We start from the raw sequence: 27,333 nt of genomic DNA on the forward strand, positions 1-27,333 counted from the left end.
GTCAAAGTCGCATTCCTTTGGTTCCATTCTCAAACAAAGCTGAGTATGTTGGGAAGGTACTGACCTTTCTAACAATAAATAAATGGGAGTGTGTATTATACCAGTCAAGTGATATAAATACTTTTTCTTAATTCTAAAAAGCTGCCTACTGAACTTCAGAATAGCGCTTAACTTATTTCTTAGAACAATAATATCGTTCCGGTGAGAAGATCCTTTGCAGGTCTTTCTGCTCTGTCCTTCAGATTTACACAGGATATAAATAAAGTTCATGACCAAATGGCATCACTCATGATAAGCAGGATCTAAACCACTACATTCACCAGCCCTAGGCATGGCCCCTTATCATGGGCAAATACAGTATCATTAAAATGTGTTTAACATTAGTCTTTGGCTTAATATGTGTTAACCAAATTCAGGGATGAAATAAAACTTGTCTAAACATTAAGGGAGAAAAAAGAAGAACACAATGAATCCTAATGATCTGTCTGTTCCTCCTCCTCGAGACGCAGAAACTCTACCAAATACCTCTTTTTGGTCAACTGGACCTTTTAGCTTGAAGACTGCCCCCAGAAAAGGAGGCTAAAGACTTAAGTCTGAGTACCGCATCTGAGGAGATAGTTCATGCAATTCAAAGAGCATTTCTTGAGATGATAAAAAAAGGAATGATATAAAATAAACAAGGACTAAGGTGATCATGAAGCAGTATGATCAGCAGAGTCTCTAGGGATGGTGACGGGGAGCTGATTCTGAATGAAACACCCACCAACAGCTCTATTAGTGTTTCATGTGTACATGTGTAAAAGTACCTTTCATTTCACAACTTATTTTTAAATAAGTGAAAAAAAGAGAAAAAGTTTTAAAGTTATCTTTGTCTAAAAATTTATTCTTTTCTACAGAGATTTTTATGCTGGCTTAAGATCTACCCTTATCAAGTGATTCACATTTAAAAAAAAAAAAAAAGAGAATCCCCATATCCCAAAGTGACTAGAGAATATAGACAGGGTGGGGATTCAGAGATCACTGTGCTGACAGTTAAAGCTTAGTATCTTTCTTCAGTACTGGAGTTTGTTGGTGGAGCTTATTTGGGAAAGGAATTTTTTTTTAGTCACACAGAAAACAAAAACAAAAACATACTTTCTCTGTCCTTCCTCTTAACCCCCTGGGCAGAGTCAGAGTTCCTTGAAGCCTGACACTTCCTTTGGTAACATTTGGGAAACTTATATTACACCTGCTCTGATCCAATACGGTGAGTATTCGCATTTCTCTTACGAAATCCCTCCTCCTAACTTCTACCACTCCCAAGAGAGGGATTTATGACTATGGGCAGCCACAGTGTTATCAATAGCCCTAAAATCATTTGCAAAGACTGCAGTTAGAGACGTCAAGTCAGAATAAGAGACTACATTTAACTACAACAGAGAAAAAGTTGATGGAGTGGAGAGAAATTAGTAACTGACACAGCCATTCTATTTACATACCAACCTAAATAAACTATTTAAAAATCAAGGTAATGTCTGCCCAGAGGATATTACAATTTACCAACATAGAAGATTAAAAACAAGCAGCAACTTTTATATAAAATTAATAAAGACAAATGAAAAAGAAATTGTCAGTAGCATCTATCTCCTCAATGTGTCTGAACTGCACGTTATAAACTAGTCCATTAGTACAGCAGCTTGCTAAAAATTGACTTTGGTTCAAGCTTAGTTTAAAAAAAAAAAAAAAAAAAAAAAAGAAACCACACACCATACACAAAAAGGTGGATAGACATTTGTTAGTTTCCCTGCTTGCAGTTCACTGATTTTAGAGGGATTTTAGGGAAAGTGAAAGGTGAGAGGAAATTTAGGGGTGGTAATTAAATACTTTGTGAAATAAAACAAGAGGAACTAAAGGATTAAAAGGGGACTAAAATGTTTCTGACCTTTAATATTAATTTGACTGTCTCCCACTTGAATCTCTCACACACAGGCACACATTTGTGTATTACTGCCTTCCTGAATAATGGTGAGGAGAGACAAATACATGGAATCCCAGTTCCCTTGTAGACACAAGCAGAGCCACCAGAAGGAAAGCTCTTTCTCAACCCCCAGCTCAAAGAGGGGACAAAGTGCAGTCTTGGGACCACTCGAGATTGAAGCAAGTGCCACGGATACCACAAGGGAACCTCACCTCCAGTAAGAAGGGAAACTTAACCAAGCTACATTGCGGGGAGTCAGTCTTTCGGAGAAGTTTTGGTACAGAGAGTATAATAATGGTACACTGGCAGAAAGGGGAGCAGAAGCTCTCTGTTGCCCTCATTCCTCTTGATCCGCTTCCACAAGCCCTTCCCTTCCACTGGCTCGTTTATGCAGTCAGTCTATAGAAACACCCTGAAAACAACGGCAGCGTTGATCTCTCTACAAGAGAGATGTGTGCTGCCTGGGTCTGCCCGGCAGGAGCAGCCCCTCAGGGGGCACCACCTTCCTGCTCAGCCTGTATTCAGAGATTCCGCAGGACCCACACCCCACCAGCAAGTGCCTTGTCAGTCAGAGAACGGAGAGTTTGGGGTTAGAACTGATGAGCCATCCAGCGGAAAGGAAGTCTGCGGTGCTCCAGAGAGAAAGGTGGCAACCTCAGGCTCCTCTCAGGGACTCTTTTGGACACGCCGATTGACGGACACAGTCTAACAGAATTCAGAAAGTAAAGAACGGAAAAGATCCCCGATACCAGGAAGTCAATTTGTTCTTTGCCAACTAACTCAAAAGAAGTTTGGATGAAAAACTCCCATAAAATGGAACAAACAAACAAACACACCAACAGTAGGAGCATTTTTCAGGAGATAAGAAATCAGGAGAACCACCAAGTCAGGTGTCTGCAGTAGTCTTTGCTCTTTGGAACCAAACCCTGCCTGCAACACGTGCAGCTGTTCCCATGAGGGTAGCGGAAAGCAGCAGTGCTGCACCACAGGATCTGGGCCTCGGGGCGGTCCATGATTGGGGTGAGTGAGAGCTACAGTTCAGCAGGAATTCCTTCCTACACAAAAGTGCTCCAAAGGCACGCCTGCTGGGGGAGGGCACGTTGGGCGGGAGTGTCTGCACACACTGCCTTCAGCTTCTGCACCAGCCTCTTGCATAAGTGGCAAAAGAAAATAATTTTCTAGCACCTCTGTAAGAGTCTTCGAGGATAAGAAAACCAGCAAGAACATTCCCCGCAGTTAAGAGCATAAGTCTCCCTTGCCCCAACCCTCCCTCCCCACAGTGTGGGAGCTCACTGAAACAGGATCCAGGAGCAAGAGATAAACATGTCCAAACTATATATATATATATATATATAAAAACAACAACAACAACAATAGAGATACAGTAATACAGGCCTGCCTAAATTGTACCAGTTAAGAAAGGAACCCCCAATGCAATTGATACGATTATAAACATCTTGTTATGACTTAATGGCCTGTACAACAGACCCATAAAAATGATTTTTTTTTTTTTTTTTTTTTTAAGAAAAAAGAAATCTAGACAAACCAGAAATCCTTTCCTACACTGGAACTGGTACCCACCTTAGCTTGTCATCATGACTGCTGGAGATGATAAGTAGTCCTTCCACTTGTTTTTTTTGTTTGTTTTTTTTTTGTTTTTTTTTTTTTTGTTTTTGATTTTTTGTTTTTTAAATTTTTGGTTAGAAAGTTCTCCAATCCATGAAGCAATCCTGAAAAGACAGTGTTTTATTATAAAATTAGGCAAATGCTGTTCGTCTCCATCCTCTCTTCTTCTGGCATGTGTACTTCCTCTCGCTTGCCTCGCCCCTCACCCCGTGGCGAGGGGAAGCCGATCACGTTTTGCAGTCTGTTAGCTGGCTGGCAGCCTGACCACACTGCAGAGTGGCAGAGGCTCTGGCAGCACCTCTGCACCCGCTCACTGTGCCTTGGAGGCAGTGGTGGTGGTAGAGGCAGCCCCACTGGCGGAGGCCACCGTGAAGAGCGAGTTCTGCATGGACTCTGCCGAGCTGGAGGCGGCGTGAAGGCTGGCAACCGGTGCGGAGCTCCCTGTGGACGCTGCAGCGGCAGAAACCAAGCTGACTGGGTTGCTGGTGAGCAGAGAGAGGTTCTGAGGGTTCAGGAACAGAGGGGCAGTCACGATGTTGGGGGCGCCGCCTGCGTTGGCAAATACTAGGTTCCCAGTTGCATCCAGTGATGTTATTGGAAGAGAGCCACCAGAAGCAAGGGCTAGACACAGACCCAAGAAACAGGCAGGAAGGAGAGCGTTAGCGCCATGCTGGAGAAGCCGAGCCACACTGCATCGAGCTCCGCGCTCCTACCGCTCAGGAAAAAGCGCAGCCCTTCGCTGGTTTACTTCCCACAGTGCTACACTGATACCAACTGAAATCTACTCATACTTTTGAAGGGTGTAAAGGACTGAAAAATATAAAGAGTATCAGCAGGGCAGGTTAAAGGAGAGTTTTAGGAACTGTCTTAATCATGTTTTTATTTTTAAACAAATTTATTTCATTTAATCTAGAAATATTTGTTAAAGCCAGTAATTTGTCTTCAATGAAGATGATTTTAAACTACTTCTGTTCAAAAGACAAAAATTAGATAAACTAATTAAAACATTAAAAATATCTTTTGTTGGGCTGGGGATGTCACTTATTGGTAAAGCACCATGAAGCCCAGAGTTCCATCCCAACACCACACACAAAAAAAGTTTTTATGAAACCAATTAGCATTGTGGATAAATTTGAGCAAATTCTTCATACAAAAAAAGTCTTTATAAAAGGCTTTAGTTATAAAATAAATTATATATCACCACAGTGAACGATCTGCCTGATTCTCACTTCCTGGGCAGACCTGAGGCAGGGATGCGGTGAGGCACACGGCCTCAGTGGGTGGCCAAGGCCAGCACATCATCCACAGGGGAGGGTTCCTAAAGGATGCTGTTGGTCCCCACGAAAGCCATCATCAGTATCTTATTTAGAATAATTAGAACTTTCATTTTTCTTTCTTTCCTTCTTTTTATGAAATCACAGGAATTTGAAAGTTTAGGACTTTCATTTAATAGCTTATCTTATTACTTGGTAACACTCCCAAATCCTCCCACTCACATAACTTCACCCCATATGTAGATTTCAGGGGTCTTCTGATGGAACTAGAATTTTGGCTGATTACATAATTGATAGCTGAAGGGAATGCTCTTGACTTTGGACACCATCACAGAAGCACCATACGACAGTGAGGCTTGGTGCAACCTGAATTTCCCCTATTCCAGGTGTAGGGTCATAGACCAATTCTAGATCTTCCTAGAGTGAGATCTGTGGTCAGACATCATGACTCTAGTATCCCTACGGCCCAGAGACACATCCTAACGTAGGAGAGAAAGTGATTCATTATAAATCTAGTCCAAAAAGAAATCCTTGTACAGCAAGAAGCTTTACAGATCTAACCATCAATTTAGATAGAACTTGGTCAATCAAAAAGTCAAAATAATGTGCGGCAATCGAGGTTACAAGGTGGTCTGTCTGCAAGTCCACATTCTCCACAGCATGCTGTCAGACACAGCTCTGACATACTGATCTTAAGCCAAGCTGGCTAATACCTTATTTTTTGGCCCCAAGAATTTTTGCATAAGCACTAAGTAATTGAGAAAACAATGTTCTGATTAATACCAGGAGATGCTCCCCTGAATCACACAGCAGTCAGATGCAAAGTGGGACCAACCCTGGCTGGTGGGGAACGGAACGCACACTGCCCGGAAGGGCGGGCAGGACCCACACAGGCCTGGAGGAAACACTGCAACCCAAGAGGAATGAGCTCTACCCTGACGGTCCTTTGAGAAATAAAAACGCCCTAGAAATCTGCCCCTTGTGCTCTACTGATCCATCACTCATGACAGGACCCCCATGTCTCAGGAGTAGGGGGGCTGGGACTCTTACTTGGCCAAGTCTGCCTTGAGAAAGGTTTTAGATGAGCACTTGGATACATTTATTTGGAGGAAAAAACTTTGCCTCCAAGACTACTCACATAAGAAAGTAAACAGCAGCATATAAATCCTGATTTCTTAAAGATAACAATCCAGGTATTTCTTCTTACAAAGGAACACAAGGCTTCCCCTGCCCCCAGTGGTGCTGGGGATTGAACCCAGGACCTTGTGCATGCAAGGCAAGCGCTTTACCTACTGAGCTATACCCCCAGCCCTCACAAGGCCTTTTCACAAGGACATCTTTGTAGTTCTCAAGAACAAGCTAGTCAGCACTCAACCAACTCTCCCGCCATGCTCGCCTCTTGCAGAGGAGACTCCTCCATCCCCAATCCCCGACATGCTAGCCAAGGAAGGACCCAACTCACCTTGAATAGTTGCCAGTGTGCTGTTGCTCATCAGAGCTGGGCTGAGGGCGCCGCCCAGGGTCCCTGGATTGAGGCTGAGTAAGGCACCTCTGCAAGTCAAAAGAGGGGCCACACATTACACCAAGACGCAGGGTCAGCCTGACAGCACCCTCAGAGGACCAAGAGAAAACGGGATGGGAGTCACAGAGCCCTTCTCGCACTGGTGCCCTGCTGCTTCTGAGCTCCTGCGCTCCTTGAAGCTTAGCTGCAGCAAGGTTGTGTGGTCTGCACAAAACATGTGACTTTACAGCCATTTTGACTCTTCTTTGAATTACTTCCTTTTTTTTTAAAACAAAACAAAACAATGAAATAAAACTTCAGAGAAAAGGAAAATTCTTAATGATACTCCTGACAAAAATAACAAAATCAGTACTCTCCTTACTGCTTCTCTCATCCGTGTTTGAGAATTAGAAAGAAGACACCTGAGCGTTTAGTGAGAAAGCACGAGAGAGAGAGTCAGGAATTCCGGCTCCCTCCCAGCCCACCACTGAGATGCTCAGCGACCAGGTGCTCTGGGTCTTCAAGTGGAGAGAAAGGTGTGGCTCTTGCCCTTATCTGAGTGCTGAGCAACCTGGGTTCAGCTCCAGAATCAAGGTCCTTGTGTGGCCACAGGACAGCCCATTTAGAGACCCCCGCCCCGTAAGACAGTGATGAAGTCTCCCCACAGCGGTTCCTGGGCACCGTGCCCACTGCTTCTCAGATGTGAACACAACGAGGGCGCCTTACCCAGGTGCAAACTGTGAAGGTGCCATCAGGCCTGGGCTGAGCCCTGCAGCAGCAGCCATGGCAGCCAGGCTGGCGTTTGCTGGCAACTGTGCTGCTCCCTGGAGCGCGGCAGCTGTTTGCAAGCCCGATGCCGTCACCATCACCTGGCTGGTCCCAAGCGGGGAGGACAAAGGAGCAGAGGTGGTCTGTGTTGTGCTGGTCTCGCTGGCACTGGATGCCTCAGAGGTGGAGGCTGAGGCAGAAGGGGAGGGACTCAGAGACGGGGACGTGACTGCTGAGGAAGCTGGAGGTGCGGTGGAGATCACGGTGGCTGTGTTGTTGGAGGTGCTGTCTGTAGTGCCTGGAAGGAAGGCTGGGTTAGAGAATGGCCTTCTGCTCAGGTGAGGCAGCGAACACCGTGATCCCATGACTTAGGAGGCTCAGGCAGGAGGGTCACAAGTTCAAGGTCAGACTGTGTCTCAAAAAATAAAAAAGGGTGGGGGTGTGGCTCAGTGGTTAAGTGTTCCCAGGTTTAACCCCCAGTCCAAAACAAAACAAAAATAATGAACCCATATGTAGTTAGTAGGTGCTATACTGGGCGTCACAGGTCAAGGACATGTCTCGGAGCTGGCGTGTCGGGTGCAGAGGCAAGCACGACTTAAAGAACGCTGCCCCCGCGTAAGGCAGCCTGGCTCATAAGGCTGGCAGAGGAAAGCCCACCTTCCACCAAGCAGAAGATGCCAACCGGTGAGGGGTGCTCTCTGCAGGAGACTGTGGAACAGGCTGTCTAATGTGGTGAAACCTATTACACGCTAATATGTGGATAAAGCAGAACCTAAGGGACTTCTTCAGGATAGAAAACTTAAATGCAGAAAACTAACCAACCCAATAATACAAACCCAAACCAATAATACAAAACAAAAACCCAAGCCCCCAAAACTATGCCAGGCAGGGTGGGCCATGCCTGTAATCCCAGTGGCTTGGGGAGCTGAGGCAGGAGGATCCAAAGTTCAAGGCCAGTCTCAAGACAGCCTGTCTGAGAAATAAATCAAAGGGGCTGGAATGTAGCTCAGTGGTAAAGTACCCCTGGCAACCCCCAGTACCAAAAAACAACAAAATTATATACGAAAAACAATGTAGTGTAAGAGAACCAGACCATTCAAAATAGAAACTGTAGGCCTATATGGGAAAAATCTCAGGTAAAATTACTTTTTTCCCCCTTTTTATTACTAGCTGCCAGAGACTCTCTTCTCTTGTAACGGCCTTGTCTCAAATTCCAGATCTGTCTAGAAGCCATCTTCTGAACAGTTGAGAGGCCAGTTCCCTCCCGCCTACTCCCCAGGTTCCTTCCCGAGTTGCAGACTGGCAGCAGCTCAGGTGTCTCCTGGGCCAGTGGTGACTGCCTTCCACCTCCCACGAGCGGTTTGGGGGCCGCTGGCTCAATGAGCTAAGCATATCATGCACATCTAAGAGAGGACCCATTCCTTCCTGCCCTTCTGGAAAATGTGAAAAAGATGATTCCGTCTCACTGCAGCTGCCCTAGTGCAGTGGCATCTTTGTAAGTGTCCTTCATTCCATTTTTGTTGATATTTCTTCGGTGTTAAATCTATGGCTGTCACTGAGCCACAGAGGCTGTGTTGTATCCTGTCTTGGGTAGACTGACACACACTCTTCCACTTTTGTCCTCTTCCCCAAGGACCTGGTCCTGGATCTACAGGAAGATAAGCGTCTTTTCTTGTTTTCCTTCTACTGCTATAAAACTTCAATGTACTTTCAATCTTTTCTTGAACGACTTCTCACCTCACCTGGCCCAGTCTTACTTATAGTGCTACTCCCCTTCAAAGTCCATCTTCCTAAGACTTCATGTCTGGAGGTCAAATAGCTTGAAATGGCTGTTTCTTTTCTCTATACTACTGCTTTCAAATCATTCGGTATCTCTTTAAAATTCGTAAGGTTTTCAGAGAAAAATCTCAGCCAAATCTTTTGGGTGAACTTAACACAGGCTAGGATTAAAAACTATTTGGAATTGTTTCATTTCTGGCTGTAATACTTACTCTAAAAGATACAGTCTAGTATCTCCAATTTGAACATCACCCAAGTAACATGGTATAACAACATGATCTTCAAATTCTCCCAGCCAGTGAGTCACGCTTCCATCAAAAGACATCTTTTATGGCCCTAAGTTCTTGGCAACTAAATTACTTGGGCAATTTTGATCAGAGAATCTAGGCCTATTGAGCCTCAATGCCCTTAACAACAAAGCAAGATGCCACCACCTGACTGACAGGTGTGCAGAGTCCAGCACTGCACCTTCACACACTCACTGGTCATTATGCATCTTCTCTGGTAAAATGTACATTAAAGTCTTTTGCTCATTAAAAAAACTGAGTTTCCAAGGCAGTGGCAGAATATTTGCCTCACATCTTAAAAGCTCTCAATTCAATCTCTAGTACTTGAAAACAAACAACTTCCAAAAAGAACAGCAACTAAAACACCCCAAAACAAAACAAGTGGGCTGTCTGCATTTGTACTATTGAGTTGTAAGAGTTCTTTACATATTGCAGCTCCAATTCCTTCATCAGGTTCATGACCTGTAGATATTTTCTCCCAGTCTTGGGCTTGTGTTTTCACTTCTGTACTGGTGTCTTCTGCAGTACAGAAGATGTTAGCTTTAATGAAGCACATTTTAACTTTTTTTTTGTACCGGGATACTTAATTACTGAGGCACATTCCTAGTCCTTTTATTTCCTTTTTTATTTTGAGACAGGGTCTCAACTAAGTTGCTTAGGGGCCTCAGTAAATTGCCCAGGATGGCCTCAAACTTGCGTCCTTGTGTAAGCCTCCCAAGTTATTGGGATTACAGGCTTGACTACAGACATGTGCCACCAGGCAAGGCTTTTTTTTTTTTAAGGGCTTGTGCTTTGGTGCAGCATCTGTGTGGGCTCTTTGCCTAATCCAAAATCATGAAGATCTTTCGCCTTTTTCTACAAGTTTATAGGTTTCAGCTCTTACATTTATGCTTTTGGCCCATTTTAGTAATTTCTGTACATGGTAAAAAGTAAAAGTTGAAACTGGTTTTTGTGCATAAAGGTATCTAATTGTCCTAAGAACTGTTTGTTGAAGGCTTTTTTCTCTTCCATGTTTGTGTAAAAACAAACAGACAAAAACCACCAACAAACTTACGGAGCATTAATTTAAAGGTTTGTTTCTATTCTTGCATTTCTGTTCCATTTAATCTACCTTTGTGCCAGTATTTTACTGTCTTGATTAATGAAACTTTAGGGTAAGCCTTGAAATCTGGACATATCTGTCCTCTAAATTCATTATTTTCAAAGTTATTTTGGCTATTCTGGGTCCCTTTCATATATTTTACTTTTTAAAAACTTTATTTTCATTAACATTTTATTGACAGTGATTTTTAAAAAAAATTCTTTTCATACATGTATATAGGGTAATAATGTCTGTCTCAGTCTACTGTCCTTCCCCTCCTTACCCCTCCCCTGAATCCACTCTGTACAATCAAAAGTTCCTTCATTCTTCCCTACCCAAATCCCACTATGGATCAGCATCTGCTTATCAGATAAAACATTCAGCTTTTGGTGTTTCGGGATTGGCTTACTTAGCACGATATTCTCTAACTCCATCCATTTACCAGCAAATGCCAGAATTCATTCTTCTTTAAAGCTGAATCATATTCCATAATATATATAATATGCCACATTTTCTTTATTCATTCATCTATTGAAGGGCATCTAGGTTGGTTCTACAATCTAGCTATTGTGAATTGAGCTGCTATAAACATTGATGTGGCTGCGTCACTGTAGAATGCTGTTTTGAAGTCCTTTGGTATAAACCAAGGAGTGGGATAGCTGAGTCAAAAGGTGATTCCATTCCAAGTTTTCTGAGGAATCTCCATACTGTTTTTCAAGGTGGTTGGTTGCACCATTCTGCAGCCCCACCAGCAATGTATGAGTGTGCCTTTTTTTCCACATCCCCGCTAACACTTATTATTGCTTGTTTTCTTGATATTTGCCATTCTGACTGGAGATGAAACTTAAGAGTAGTTTTGATCTGCATTTCCCTAATTGTAAGAGATGATGAACACTTATTTTGTTGATTGATTGTATTTCTTCTTCTGTGAAGTGTCCAGTACCTTAGTCCATTTATTGATTGGGTTTTTTTTTTTTTTTTTTTTTTTTTTTTTTTTTTTTTTTTTTTTTTTTGGGTGCTAAGCTTTTTGAGTTCTTTATATATCTTGGAGATTAATGCTCTGAGGTCCATATGGTAAAGATTTTCTCCCACTCTGTAGGCTCTCTCTTCAAATTATTGTTTCCTTTGCTGAGAAGAAGCTTTTTAGTTTGAATCCATCCCATTTATTGATTCTTAATTTTACTTCTTGAGCTTTGGGAGTCTTGTTAAGGAAGTTAGTTCCTAAGCCAACATGATGAAGATTTGGGCCTACTTTTTCTTCTATTAGGCACTGGGTCTCTGTTTTAGTGTTTAAGTCTTTGATCCACTTTGAGTTGATTTTTGTGCAAGGTAAGAGACAGAGGTTTAATTTCATTTTGTTACATATGGATTTCCAGTTTTCCCAGCACCATTTGTTGAATAGTCCATCTTTTCTCCAATATATGTTTTTGGCACCTTTGTCTAGTATGAGATAACTGTATTTATGTGGGTCTGTCTCTGTGTCTTCTATTTTGTACCACTGGTCTACATGTCTACTCTGGTGAGAATACCATGCTATTTTTGTTACTATTGCTCTGTAACAGTTTAAGGCCTGGTATTGTGATGCCTCCTGTTTCACTCTTCTTGCTGAGGATTGCTTTGGCTATTCTGGGTCTCTTATTTTTCCAAATGAATTTCATGATTTTTTTTTCTAGTTCTATGAAGAATGAATGTCATTGGGATTTTAATAGGAATTGCATTAAATTTGTATAACACTTTGGATAGTATGGACATTTTGACAATATTAATTCTGCCTATCCAAGAGCATGGGAGATTTTTCCATCTTCTACAGTCCTCTTTTTTTCTTTAGTGTTCTGTAGTTTTCATTATAGAGGTCTTTCACCTCTTTTGTTAGACTGATTCTCAAGTAATTTGTTTTAGTTGAGGCTATGGTGAATGGGATAGTTTTCCTAATTTCTCTTGCAGTGAAATTCATTGTTTATGTATAGAAATGCATTTGATTTATGGGTATTGATTTTATATCCTGCTATTTTGCTGAATTCATTTATGAGTTCTAGAAGTTTTCTGGTGGAATTTTTTGGATCTTCCAAATATAGAATCATGTCGTCAGCAAACAGTGATAGTTTGAGTTCTTCTTTTTCTATTCGTATCCCTTTAATTTCTTTCATCTGACTGCTCTGGCTAAGGTGTCAGGATGATGTTGAATAGAAGTGGTGAAAGAGGGCATCCCTGTCTTATTCCACATTTTAGAGGGAATGCTTTTAATTTTTCTCCATTTAGTATGATGTTGGCCATGGACGTAGCACAGATGGCTTTTACAAAGTTGGGGTATGTTCCTGCTATCCCTAGTTTTTCTAGTTTTGAACATGAAGAGGTGCTGTATTTTGTTAAATACGTTCCCTTCATCTCTTGAGATAATCATAGGATTCTTGTCTTTAAGTCAATTGATGCGATGTTTTACATTTATTCATTCCCAGATGTTGAACCAACTTTGCATTCCAGGAATGAACCCCACTTTGTGGAAAATCATCCTTATCTAGCAGAATCAGATGGTTCCCTGTCTAGCCCTAAGAAAATGGCTCCCCTAACTCCACCCTATCCTATCACAGAAGAAACTCCTCCCAGTCTTGGTCCCCTTTACCTGTGTGTCTATAAATAAAAGATTTGGGCTACTCCATGTTTTTAGAGGTCAGACCTGTCATTACCCTCTCATTTAAAAAGAGTATTTGCTCTTGTGTGTTTATTGATTAGATAAGTTTATGGGTAATTGATTGATTTACAGCCAACAACATCCTCTGGCAGTTAACCCTTTCTTCATCCATGCAGGACGTGGCTGAGAGACCTCCACACCACTTGGTCGTGGTGCACTAACTTTTTAATGTTTTTGTATGCAATTTGCCTGAATTTTATCAAGAATTTTTGTGTCTACTTTCATGAGGGATATTGGTCTGAAGTCTTCTTTCCCTGATGTGTCTTTGGTTTTGGTTTAAGGGTGATACTAGTCGCATACAATGAGTTTGGAAGGGTTCCCTCCTTTTCTATTTCATGGAATAATCTGAGGACTATTGGTGTCAATTCTTCTTTGAAGGTCTTATAGAACTTGACTGAGAATACATCTGGTCCTGGGCTTTTCTTGGTTGGTAGGCTTTTGATGGTGTCTTCTATTTCTTTGCTTGAAATTGATCTGTTTAAATTGTGTATGTCCTCCTTCATCTGTTTGGGTGGGTCATATATCTCTAGAAATCTATTAATGTCTTCAAGTTTTTCTATTTTATTTCAGAATAAATTTTCAAAATAGTTTCTAATTAACTTCTGTATTTCAGTAGTATGTGTTGTGATAGTTCCTTTTCCATCACAGATTTTAGTAATTTGAGTTTTCTCTTTCTCTTTGTTAGTGTGGCTAAGGGTTTATCAATTTTATTTATTTTTTCAAAGAGCCAACATTTTGTCAATTTTTTTGAATTGCTTCTTTTGTTTCAATTGATTTTAGCTCTGATCTTAATTATTTCCTGTCTTCTGCTGAATTTTGGTGTTGATTTGTTCTTCTTTTTCTAGAGCTTTGAGATTTAATGTTAGTCATTTATTTGTTGACTTTTTATTCTTTTAATGTATGTGCAATGAACGTTCCTTTTAGTACTGCCTTCATAGTATCCCAGAGATTTTGATATGTTGTATTGGTGTTCTCATTTACCTCTAAGCATTTTTTTATTTCCTCCTTGATTCATCATTCATCATTCAATAGCACGGTATTTAGTCTCCAGGTGTTGGAGTAGCTTCTAGTGTTTATCACTGACTTCTAGTTTTATTCCATTATGATCTGATAAAATGCAGGGTAGGATTTTAATGTTTTTGTATTTGCTGAGAGTTGCTTTGTGGCATGACATATGGTCTATTTTAGAGAAGGACCCATGTGCTGCTGAGAAGAAAGTGTATTCGCTCGATGATGGATGAAATACTCTATATATGTCTGTTAAGTCTAAATCATTGACTGCATCATTTAATTCAATAGTTTGTTTAGTTTGTGTTTGGAAGATCTATCCAGTGGTGAGAGAGGTGTATTAAAGTCACCCAGTATTACTGTGTTGTGTTCTATTTGATTCTTGAAATTGAGAAGGGTTTGTCTGATGTACGTAGATGCTCCATTGTTTGAGGCATATATATTTACTATTGTTATGTCTTGTTGGTGTGTAATCCTCTTAGCAGAGTATGAAATGTCCTCCCTTATCCCTTTTAACTTTGGTTTCAAGTCCAATTTGTCTGATATGAGATGGAAATCCCTGATTGTTTATGCAGTCAATGTGAGTGAAATGTTTTTCCCCAACCTTTCACCTTCAATTTGTAGATGTCTTCTCCTAGGAGGTGAGTCTCTTGAGGACAGCATATTGTTGGGTCTTTTTTTTTTTAATCCAATCTTCCAGTCTATGTCTTTTGATTGATGAGTTCAGTCCACTGACATTCAGGGTTACTATTGAGATATGATTTCTGTTCCCAGCCATTTGGGTTTTTAACTTGACTCATTTTCTCCTTTGATTGACCTTTCCTTTAGTGTGCTTTGCTGGTTTTCATTGTTTTTTTTTTTTTTTTTTTCATTTCCTTCTCATGGAATATTTTGCTGAGAATGTTCTGTACTGTAGGCTTTCTAGTTGTAAATTCTTTCACCTTTTGTTTTATTGTTTTTTTAATTTCATTGTCAAATCTGAAGTTTAATTTTCTGGATATAAAATTCTCGGTTGGCATCCATTTTCTTTCAGAGCTTAATATATGCTATTCCAGGACCTCCTGGCCTTGAGGGTCTGGGTTGAGAAATCAGTTGAGATCCAGATTGGTTTCTCCCTGTATGTAATTTTTTTTTTTTTTTCTCTCACAGCCTTTAAAATTCTATCCTTATTCAGTATGTTAGTCTTTTTCATTACATTGTGCCTTGGTTAGGTGTGCTGTAATTTTGTACATTTGGGGTCCTGTAAGCCTCTTGTATTTGATTTTCCATTTCATTCTTAAGATCTGGGAAGTTTTCTGATATTATGTCATTGAAAAGGTTGTGCATTCCTTTGGTCTGTATCTCATGCCTTCATCTATTCTAATAAATCTCCAATAAATTTGGTCTTTACATGTTGTCCCATTATTTCTTAGAAGTTCTGTTCATAGTTTCTATCTTCTCTGTGTAATTAACTTTATTTTCAAGAGTATATATTTTGTCTTCATTGTCTGAGGTTCTGTCTTATACATGGTCTAGTCTGTTGGTGATACTTTCCATTGAATTTCTAATTTAGTTTACTGTTTCCTTCATTTTAAGGTTTTTCTGCATGATTCCTTTTTATAATCTCTGCCTCTTTATTGAAGTGATCTTTCACTTCCTGTATTTTCTCTCCAAAACCATCCTTTATTTCGAAGACCAATCTATGTATTTTTTAAACTCTATCTCTGACATTTCTTCTACTGTGTTATCTACGGCTTCTGTTGTTGGAACATCTTGGTTGGTTTGAGGCACTTTGCTCCCTTGTTTTTTCATGTTGTTTGTGTGTCTTCTCATCTAGCAGCGTGGAGCTGAGGTAGTATAGATTCTGCCCTGTAGTTTTGTAGTGTCCCTGAAGGCTTCCAGTACCTCATCTGCAGGTCCTGGCTGTTGTCCCAAAATGGCAACAGTCATGTTTAACCAAATCTGTGGGTACTGTGACAATGGACTTCCAGGCAACAGTGGACAGCAGGTGATCTACTGGCAGTCTGCAGGTAGTCTACAGGTTAACAGCAGACCATCGGTGGACCTCTACTTTCACATATTTTAGAATAAGCATATCAATTTCTTCAAAACAAATAAGAATCTGTTGGAATTGTGACTTGACTGTGTTGAAATTATAAATCAAATTGGAATAAAAAGTTGTCTTAAGAATCTTCTTTCAAACCATGTTTATGGAATATGAAATGTCTGTTTATTTAAACTTTCAACAACCTATAGCTTTCATAAGTCTTGTACTTTCTTTGTCGAATTTATGACTATTTTACTCTTTTGAAACTATTGTGTATGTTATCTTAATTTCATTTTCAGACCATCTATTGATAGTACGCATATATGAATGTTTGATTTTTTATATACTGACCGTGTATCCTATAATACTGAATTGATTAACCCTAGTATTTTTTATTATTATTTTTGATTCATTGTATACAAACGGGATACAACTTTCATTTCTCTTAGGATTTTTTTTTTTTAATTTCTAGAATGAACAAGTGCAATTTTGCAAAGATGGCTGATACAAGATAAATAAGAAAAATTAATTACGTTTTTACATACTAGCAACAATCAGGAGCTAAACATATTACAGTTACTATATACAACAGCACAGAACAGCTCCAAATATCAGAAATGGAGAAATGGAGTTAATCAAAGACATGTAAAACTTGTGAAATACAAACCACAAAATATTGCCAAGAGGAATCAAAGACCTAACTAAGTAAAGACATACAGAAGCAACTCTTCAGAGTTTGGCAGACTCTTATATTATTCCCCCCCTCCCCCACAATGGCAAAATAGTTAAAAATATGAAACACTTCATGAATGTGCTGTCATCCTTGAGTAGGGGCCATGCTAATCTCTGCATTGTTCTGACTTTATGTGCTGTTGAAGCAAGCACTCCATATTCTTAAGATGTCAATTTTTCCTTGGGAATTTTTTATACACACAAAATAATGTAAGTAAAGGCAGTTTAACTTTTCTTCCAAGTGGGATATCTTTAATCCTTTTCCCCTTTACTAAACTATTATCTCCAGTAAAAGGTTGAAAGAATTGTCCTTGATTTGTTCCTGTATTCAAGGGTTGGGGGAGGTATTCCATCTTCTACCAGTCTCTCATGTGTGAGCTGCAGGGTTAGAGGATGCTCTTCATCAGGTGAGGCAAGTCCCTTCCGGTCCAGGTCAAAGAACTTTTATCACGAATGGATTTGAATCCTATCAAATAGTTTCTCCCTTATCTACTGGGATGATGTCTTCTATTACTATAGTGTTGTGACAGTCAAGCTTCTTGTCAATATGACCAAAATACCTAACATGACAACTTAAAGGAGGAAAACTTTATTTTGGTTCCGTTTCAGAGGTTTTAGTCCATGGTAGGCTGACTCCATTGCTTTGGGCCTAATGTGAGGCAGATAACATCACTATGGAAGGGTATGGCAGAGGAAGGCTATGGAGCCTTCCAGGAGGAAGCAGAGAAGGAGGAAGGGGCCGGGATAAGGTACAGACCCAAGAGCATGCCAGTAAGGACCCACTCCCTCCAACAAGGCTTCACATCCTACAGTTTCTACCACTTCCAATGGATCAATCTGCTGATGAGGTTAAAGGCCACATGATTCAAATACTTCCCAAATGCTCCAGCTGTGGACACTGCTGTATTGGGGAATCACACCTTCAACGCATGAGCTTTGGGGGACAGACCCTAACCACGTCTATTATGTTAACTGATGTTTATATATTAAACTAAAGGTACATTCTTGGGATAAGATTCTGCTAGGGGTTTTTGGATGTACTTTCACAAACAACACAAGTCTATCATCTTTTATCCTGTGACGTATTTATTGAGCTTTGGCACCATTGTACACTGGCCTCATACAAGCAAAGTGTCCCTCCTCCTCTGTTTCCTGGAAGAGATGTTCTCTGTGTACTTGAAAAGAATGTACTTTCATGTTCATGGCAGTCAGTCAAGCTGCCTGCCAACACTGCTCAAGTCTTGCATATTCTTGAAACTCTTTTGTACATAGTTCAAATCAATCATTGAAAATGGGGTGTTAAATTCTTTCAACTACATTGCTAAACTGTCTATTTCTCCTTCTGATTCTGTTCACTTTTACTTCCTGTGTCTTGGGCCTCTGTTGTTAGGAAACTGTTATGGTTTGGATGTGAGATGTCCCCCAAAATCTCACATGTGACACAATGCAGAAAGGTTCAGAGGAGAAATGATTGGGTTGTAAGAGTCTCAACTCAGTCAGTAATTTAATACCCTGATAGGATTAACTGAGTAATAACTGAGGTGGTACGGTATGGCTGCAGGAGACTGGAATTGGGGCATGGCTTTGGGTATATATTTTATATCTGGAGAGTGGAGTCTCTCTGCTTCCTGATAATGTGAGCTGCTTCCCTCGGCCACACTTTTCCACCATAATGTTCAGCCTCACCTTGAGCCCCAAGGAATGGAGCTGGCCTTCTATGGACTAAGACCTCTGAAACTGAACCCTCAAATAAACCTATCCTCCTCTATAATTGTGCTGGTCAGATCATTTAGTCACAGGAGTGAAAAAGCTTACTAAAACAGAAATTGGTATTGAGAGGTGGGATCATTGCTGTGACTAACCTGACCATATGTTTCAGAAGATTTTGGAGCTCTTGGGAATTGGTGGGAGGAATTTTGAGATGTGTAGCAGTGCAATCTGGAAATGCTTTAGATTGTTGTAAGCAGAAATTAATGGCTGATTCTGGTGGGAGCTCAGAAGACCAGAATGGTGATAGCACCGTGATCAGTGAAGACTCAGTTCCAGAGGGTTCAGAAAAGGAGGATTCTATTGGAAACTGAAGTAGAGGCTGTGTCCTGAGACTTTCTGTGAGGCCGATTTTAGAAGCAATGGACTTCTTAATCTGGCAGAAGAAATGTTTAGGCAGCACAGCATTCAGGCAGTGGCATGGATATTGCTGGCAGCTTTTAGCCAGATTTACTGTGATAATCAGGAGAAGGCAGAGCAGAAAGATTTTAAAAATATGAATCTGAAAGGCAGGAGTAAAACTAGGGCTAAGGAAGCTGCAGTTGTTAAAGACATTACCATCACTAAAGGAACGCTGAAGACGGTGCCTATAGACAGTGAGAAAGATGGCTGAGGGCATCTCAGGAGCTGGCAAGGTCACACCCACCTCAAGCTCCAGGGGGTACAGGTGAAAATTCTCTTCAGAAGAGACCAATGGGGCACCCTTCTGGCACAAGGGGACCCAGGAAGTTTTTTCAACATGCTTACCCACCCAGACCCTCAGAGGCTGCTGCAGCAAGGGTCCCTGGAGGCTTGGCCACTGTTTGAGATGGTGGAAGAACCTGGCGTCAACCACATGGTGCTGGCTCTGCAGGAATGCAGGCTGCTGGAGTTAGGGGGTCACAGAGGCTTCCACCAAGATTTCAAAGGAAGGCCTGGGAAGCGAGGCAAGGTGCAGCAGGGTTGGAGTCCCCGCGAGCACCCCTTGAGAAGTCAAAGTGTGAAGATGCGAGGAGGAAGTCGAAGCGGTAGTGGAGACCCCCGAGATTAAGAAAAGCCAATAATATGCGACATCATCCTGGAAAGCTGCAGGAATCATGCAGAGACAAGCCCACAACAAGGCCACAGGGGTGGAGCTACACACGCCCTTTGGAGAGACAACACAATGTCACGTGCCTCAAATGCTAGACAGGGAGCTACAGGACCTGTGGGTCCAGCTGGGTTTTGGTCTGGGTTAGGTCCCATCCCTTCTTTCTATGCCCCTACTTTTGTAAATGGAAATGTTTACTCATTTCCTTTATATGTTGGATATTTGTAAACTGCTTTTACTTTTACAAGAGCTCACAATAAGATTGCCTGAGCCTCAGAGAAGACTGCGGACTTGAACTTTAAGCAATCTTGAAATTGTGGAGACTGTGGGCATTTGTGGAAATGGACAAAATGTACTTTGCATTGTGATATGGTTGTGAGTTTTGGGGGGTCAGGGGCGAAATGTTATGGTCTAGATGTGAGGTATCCCCCAAGAGTTCACAAGTGAGACAATGCAGGAAGGTTCAGAGGAGAAATGATTGGTTGTAAGAGTCTTAGCCAAATCAGTGAATTAATCCCTGATGGGATTAACTGAGTGCTGACTGGAGGCAGGTGGGGTGTGGCTGGAGGGAGTGGTTCACTGGGGGTGTGACCATGGGGTATATATTTGTATCTGGAGAGTGGAACCTCTCTCTCTTGCTCTCTACTTCCTATGATGTGAGCTGTTTCCCTCTGCCATGCTCTTCCACCATGATGTTCAGCCTCACCTCAAGCCCGAGGAATGGAGCCAGCCATCTATGGACTAAGACCTCTGAAACCATGAGCCCTAAAATAAACCTTTCCTCCTCTATGATTGTGCTGGTCAGATCATTTAGTCACAGCAGCGAAAAAGTCGACTGAAACAGTAATTAAATGATTGAAATTGTTCAGGAATACACTTCTTTATCTTTATTAAACATATTTTGGGAAAAAAAACTGGAGGTGGAGAATATTTTTAGTATAGATTATTAATGACCGTGGCGAAGTTCCAAGAGACACCTGTCTTTCAGGAAGAGTGTAATCAGAATCGTTGTCTCCATTCTAGAAATGTTTACCAAGGACCTTTTATGTGCCAAGCACTATGGGAAAATAAAGATGACCATAACAATCAAATAAGATTTTTCTTAAAAGGCAGTAGACTGAGTATATGTGTTTTCTCTTTGCTTCTGAAATCCAATTCCAAATGATAGCAAAGAAACACAAAATGGAATACATTCTGGGGTCAGATATGAGATTTAGACATTTTTACAAAAATGAGAAGAATGAAACTGGGTGGTGGAGACCACGGACACTCCAGATGGCACAGGAGAAGGTCATGACCGAAAGGGGAGTGAATCACCTTGACGGAGCCCTGAGAAGAGCTGGACTCAAGAGTGCTGGATGTTGAACAGGGCGAGTCCTGGACTGGTCACACACCGGGCTCCCCTCTCTCTAGACCTCCCACATGTCAGCTACTCCTGACCGCGGAGGTGATTCCTGGACTGGTCACACACTGGGCTCCCTTCTCTCTAGACCTCCCACATGTCAGCTACTCCTGACCGCGGAAGGCTAAGGATTCTGGTGCAGGCGTAAGTGTCCGCCAGAAAACAGCATTTTGGGAAAGTATAGGTGTGAAGCCGTGCTTGTTCCTGCCTCCCACTCACATACCCTGAAACAGTCTCTCAGGTGGCAGGCCCTTCCATTCAGGGAGCAGACTGCTGAAGAACAGAAGCCATGCAATGGCAGAAAAACCTACACGCTGCTGACATTAAGGAAGATGGTCCTGTGTTCATCAGTGTGAATAAATAACTCAAAATAGCAGACACAGGGGTCGGGGGGACAGCACAAAAGAAAGAGTACAAAATGAATAAACACAGCTGGTGCCAGAAGGAACAATGTCTGGAAACAGTGATAAAGGGCCAGAGTTGAAGAAAGACATGAACTCAGATTGAAAATGCTTGCTGAAGGCCAATGAGGGTAAATTTTGAAGGGCTCATACTTAAACTTTAAAAAAAAAAAGAAAAAAAAAGCTTAATTAGTGCATTAAGTTATTCTTGAGGTTTTCATCATTGTGGCATTCTCATAAATGCATGTAACATAATTTGCTCCAATTCACTCTATTGGTCTTCCTTTTGTTGATCTGTTGTATAAATCAGTGCATCATCCGTAAGAGCGGAATTCACTGTGATATGGTCGCGCGTGCACATTCTGCCATTCCTCCCTTTCCCGTCTCTCATCCCACCCCTCCCCAAATTCCATTCCCCTTCACTCCTCTGTTCTCCCTTCTGATTTCATGAGATCTCCCTCAAAGGCCCACAGCTTAAATCTTTCCAGAGAAAATTCAGAACATGAAGGTATGAAACTCCTCAATGTTTCATAGTGGAAAAAACCCCAAATAATTAAAGAAAGAGACCGAAATTAAGACTTCACTGGCAACAATGGATGCTAAAACACATCTTTAAAGTTCAAAGAAGAAATAGTTTTGCACCTAGAAATCTATTACTAGACCAACTCCAAAAAACCATGAAGATGCAATAAGTACTTTTCAGGTATGCTTGTACTTATAAATTACTTTCCAAATAGTCTTTCTAAGCAAAGTAAAAGATCACTTGAGAATATGCTACAAACAAAATTTTAGGAATCAAAGAGGAAGACATGGGATCTAAGAAACATTTACTCTAACTTAATGCTTTAGTCAGCTTTTCTGCTGCTGTGACTAAAAGACCTGACAGGAACAATTTTAGAGGAGAAAAGGTTTATTTTGGGGGCTCACAGTTTCAGAGGTCTCAGTCCACAGGTAGCCAGCTCCATTCCTTGGGGCTCAAGGTGAGGCAGAACATTAAGGCAGAAAGAATATCATGGCAGAAGAGTATGGCAGAGGTACAGGTCAGGACAGGGCCACCACGAAGCAGAGAGAGAGACGTCACTCGCCAGACACAAAATATATACACAAAGGCACATCCCTAATGACCCACCTCCTCCAGCCACACCCTACTGCTTTCAATTACCACTTGATTAATCCCTGGGTTAAGGCTCTCATAACCAATCAGTTCACCTCTGAATGTTCTTGTGGGACACCTAATATCTAAACCATACACTTAGGAAACAAGCAATTGTAGGAGCCCAAGAAGAAAGTCTGCAGGAAGGAAATGGATTGCATTAGATGAGTTGTACAAAGATGACACTGGATGTCTTTAATAAATAGTGTGGTAAAGGAATATGCTACTTTTGTCGATAGAAAAATAGAAAAGGCATATAGAAATGTCAAAGGAAAAGAGGTTATAGAAGAAAGTTAGGGTCCAAAGAGGAAAAACAAATTAAAACAGGGCGTGACTTTGAGCAACAGCTGTTAAGAGTAAGAAGGCAAGACCCATTTGTCTCCAACTCCTGTAATCTTTTTCTTTTAAACAACAATGTTTAACTGTGATGAGATTACATTTCCTTCCTATAGATCAGTTATGATCTGGCCTTGTAAGATACTTACGCAAACATATTATTGTATTCACTTTCAACCGCTGTAGCACACATTCAATAGCTTAAAACAACACAATTTATCATCTCACAGTTTCTGTGGGGTAGATGTCCAGGCACAGCCCGGCTGTGTCCTCTACTCAGGACGTGAATCATCAGGATGTGAATACCACACTGGGTGAAGTTTACTGACGTGTACATACATACACATGTGTATAAAAAAATTGAAGAAAAAGCAAAAATGATATTTGTTGTGATGTTTTTTCTGTAAATTTCCTAATAATTAAAGAAAAAATTTATCATTCCAAGAAGAGTTATCAACCTTTCAGAAAACAATCATAATTAAACCCACAGATTGGCTGAGTAACTGAATTCAAGAAAATGTGATCCAAAAACCAATACAAATTTACAGTTAAGTTTTGAGTATACACATTCTTAAAATTACTTTTTTCCCCACATTTTAAGAAATCTGTGAAGCCATGTGTGTGTGTGTATTTTTTCTTTAAAGTTGTTTTCAAAATGTTGCCCAACCTAGTAGCCTGGAACTCCTGGGCTCCAATGGGCTCCTGCTTTGCTTCCTGAGTAGCTGGGACTACAGGGAGGTGCCACCGTGCCTGGCCCTGGCTACGTGTTTTTAATGTCTGGACCCTAAGGGGTTTCTATGCAGAAAATGAATTATCTTTAGATCTAAAACAATGTGATTTATAAAAAGTTGGGATGGTGAAGTCCAGTTCACAATTTCCAAACACCTGGAGTCAGGTGAGACAGCTTATCAGAGGCAGCTGCTGATGCCCAACATGTTGCCAATCAGCCCCCAATGGCTCGCTTATCAAGCCACAGTCCTGAACAGTGTGTATACACTCTTGACCGGAGGTTGTAAACCTGGAGTTTGCAGGCTCCTTAGGCACCCATGAATAGCCGGGGGCAGGGCGGACACTGGCAGGGGACATTACATATAAACTTCCTTAGACTTTACTCAGAATTGTGAGTGTGTCTATTTTATGGGAAGGAAAAGTCCACAGCTTTCAGAGATCTAACACTCAAAATAAGTCAATAAGTACTATTTAAAATAAACAAAAAAGAAGTTTTCTAATAAATTAGAAATGTAATACAGCATAAAGTCATTTTGAATTTTTGTATCATGGTTAACAGAGTTGAAAACATGAGTGAAAAAAATCAAAATCCCCAATTCTAGGTCAAATCAAGTTTGACAGTGCAGTATCACAAAACCATCCAAAGGCTTATTAGCATGTAACTGACCTGGTCAGTAATTTTGGCGTATCTTATATATCATGTATCACTAAAATACTCAATGACAATAAGAAATCATCTTAATATATTGGGAAATTTGTTACTTAAAGGAGGCCGAAAGGAGAAAAAAGCATTTATTCATTTTACAGTGAGTGTGTCAGGCACTAAGGTAGGCATGAAAAAGAACATAGTGCTTAGATCTTCTGGTAAGTACAAAGGCCCACTGGGAAAAGCAGACTTTATAAATTATAATACAGGTAGGTGACAATGAGCAGCTTCCTTAACAAGCTAAAGAACATTTCTAAAAAGAATTGACATGTAACCTGACCAAAACTACATACTAAAATGGACATTTCAGGCTGTAAAAAGTTTACAGAGGTATGGATGGAGCCCTCCCATGTGCTGGCTAGGACAGGCCAAGGTCCAGAGTAGAAATAACCTATAACTAATGAATGTGGATGTTTTGCTGAATGCCAAAAGCCATAGCTATTGAAGGTTTGTAAAGAAAGGCATGCTGCAAAAAAAAAATTTGTGTTTTTAAAAGATAACTCTGGGAACAACATAGAAGATGGACAAATGTGGGAAAGAAGACATAAGGAAATCCATCCTTGGGTAAAAGTGATTTTTTTTCCTCTAATAAACTGATCATACCCAACTTTTCTGAAGTTCAGGTTTTCATACATACAACTGTTTTTCTTTGTGACACTGGGGATTGAGACCAGGGCCTCAAACACACTAAGCAAGCGCTCGATCACCAAGCCACATCTCCAGTTCTTTTATTTTGAAACAGGGCCTTCTGAAATTGCCCAGCTGGCCTTAAGCTTGTGATCCTTCTGCCTTAGCCTCCTGAGCAGCGGGGACTATGGGCAAGTGCCATGACATTGGACCATAAACAGCTTTCTTTTAAAAGCAGTATGTGTCTTCAGTTGGAGCCTTAATTCACAATTTAATGGGGAAATTTATCACAGGCCTAACCAGGTGCTAACAGCCACAGGTGTGGCCGCTGCTTACCTGTAACAGGGAGGTTGGTCACTGCAGCACTGGTCAGGGGGAGTACAGGGTTGACTGTGAGGGTAGTTGCTGTACTGCTTGTCACAAGGCTGGGTGTGGTTGCCACCTAGAGGCCAGACACAAAGAGAGGCAGAAAGCACTTAAACTCAAGGCTTAAAACATGATTAAATTTCAATAATGTTGAGTCAGATACACGCTAAGTCAGTAAGAAATGGTATACTAATTATCCACTTTACCTAAACAAGAAAACGACTTGGCAGGATCAGGAATCTGAGGTCTTGTATTGCTTTTACTTTTGATTCTGTGGGGGCAAGATCGTCTTGTTTTTGATAGCATACAAAAAGATGGTAAAGCAAATGTTTAAAAAACTTTCTTTTTGAAATAACAACATAATTCTGGAGTTTAAAAAAAAAATTGCCTTCTCTCTAATACAAATAAATGTGAAACCCAAAGCAGTCACATACACAAAATGCCTATCTTCTTCATAACTGCTATCTCATGAACTTAGTGGTTAGAGCCCCACCACTAAGAACCAGTCTTCACTTAACAAGTATGTGCTTTTATGCTGAATTCAGTTTAAAACACCTTCCTGAAGGCAATGCTATTTAATAAAAAAGGGAAGAGAAATACAAACTAGACAATCTTCACCTTTTGAAACCTCACTGGCACAGAGGCAGTCACATTTACAATCGTCCTAGAAATCAGGGGAGCCGTTTGGCCACTGCATTCCCTTCAGTCTGGGAATAATATTGTAATGATGAACAACAGGAGTCAGTCCATGAGGCAGTCTCGGAAAGAGCCATGTGTGTGCGAGTGAAGGTCTGAAGCCACCACTTGAGCACAGCCAGGTCTGTAGCTTATCCGGGAACTCACTATCACTCAATTATATAACTTTAATGCATTGGGTTTGCCACCTCAATATAAGTCAAGAGCAATTAAAAGGGTTTTTTTGAGATAACTAAAGAAATTTATCACTATAATTACAGTTTTTGGTTACTCAACAAACTACACCAAAGATAAAAACAATGAAAATGCAATGAAATAGGTAAAGAATTAAAACTGCTCATTTTAAAAACTAAGAAAGAACATGTACTTCTTAAATTAGACACGAAATTTCACTGTTTTGGAAATATCTGAAATAGAAATTTATATACATTCATTCAATATGAATGCTGTATCTATACACTAAGTTCCTGTCTGTTAGGAAATAAACTGACTTCAGAAGCCATCTGCAAACTTGCATAAGTGAGCCCCTGAGCTTGCACCTGCTATTTCTGTTCTTACCAGTGAGGTCGGGCTGGGGAAAATTGCTTTGATAGGCGAGCTGCTGGTCCCACCACTGCTTGGTGGGTTGATTCTTTTCTCCTTCTGGCGGCGGTTACAGAACCACACCCGAATCACCTCCTTTTCCATATTGAGCTGTTCAGCAATCAAGGTGATCTCTTCCGAGGTAGGCTTTTGATTCTGAAGGAAAAAAATTCCATCTTTTGGAATAACTTTTTGAACAAATGATGTTGACATAATTATGGGGAAAAGCAAGTCAGAAAATGAAGCCGGGATATTTATGACCATATTAGGCCACTTTCAATATAGAGCTTCTATAGACACACATCCTAATGAATATTTATCCACTAAATCTGCTCACATTAACTCAGAATAGGCTATTCTTGAATACTTATATTATTTCATTTTAAAGGGCTTTAATTTTCTTAGGCAGGGGGCTACTGGAGATTGAACCCAGGAGCGCTCTACCAGGAAGCTCCATCCCCAGTCCTTTTTATTTTGAGACAAGGTCTTGCTAAGTTGCCCAGGTTGGCCTTGAAATTTTGGTTCTCCTGCCTCAGTTTCCCAAGTCACTGGGATTATATATAGGTGTGCACCACTGCACCTGACTCTCAAACCTTTTAATTAGAGAAATCAAAATTTTGTTTGAAGCTTTTATTATGATATTCCCTGGTACAAAAGAGATGCTGAGTATCTTCAGAATTAACTTGAACTCCATATTCCAATATTCAAGGTCTCTAGTGTTCAGCACCAAACTACTGCTGCAGGCATACTAGAATTCAACCAACCACTCGG

General features: G+C 40.8%; 1 protein-coding gene across 3 annotated transcripts in view; it reads right to left on the reverse strand.

Annotated features, from left to right (window-relative positions):
• Positions 1-1,714: 1,714 nt before the first annotated feature.
• The window catches only part of POU2F1 (POU class 2 homeobox 1), a 177,320-nt gene continuing 151,701 nt past the window's right edge, over positions 1,715-27,333 (reverse strand). For all 3 annotated transcript variants that reach the window (XM_079107931.1, XM_079107930.1, XM_079107932.1), the window contains 5 exons: positions 26,539-26,718; positions 25,255-25,360; positions 7,085-7,424; positions 6,320-6,408; positions 1,715-4,204 (listed from right to left, as the gene is read on the reverse strand). In XM_079107931.1, coding sequence (XP_078964057.1) covers positions 3,894-4,204; positions 6,320-6,408; positions 7,085-7,424; positions 25,255-25,360; positions 26,539-26,718 — 1,026 coding nt within the window. In that variant the 3' untranslated portion in view covers positions 1,715-3,893. The remainder of the gene's footprint in view (positions 4,205-6,319; positions 6,409-7,084; positions 7,425-25,254; positions 25,361-26,538; positions 26,719-27,333) is intronic.

The sequence above is a fragment of the Sciurus vulgaris genome (genome assembly GCF_902686455.1).
Source record: "Sciurus vulgaris genome assembly, chromosome: 12".
NCBI lineage: Eukaryota > Metazoa > Chordata > Mammalia > Rodentia > Sciuridae > Sciurus > Sciurus vulgaris.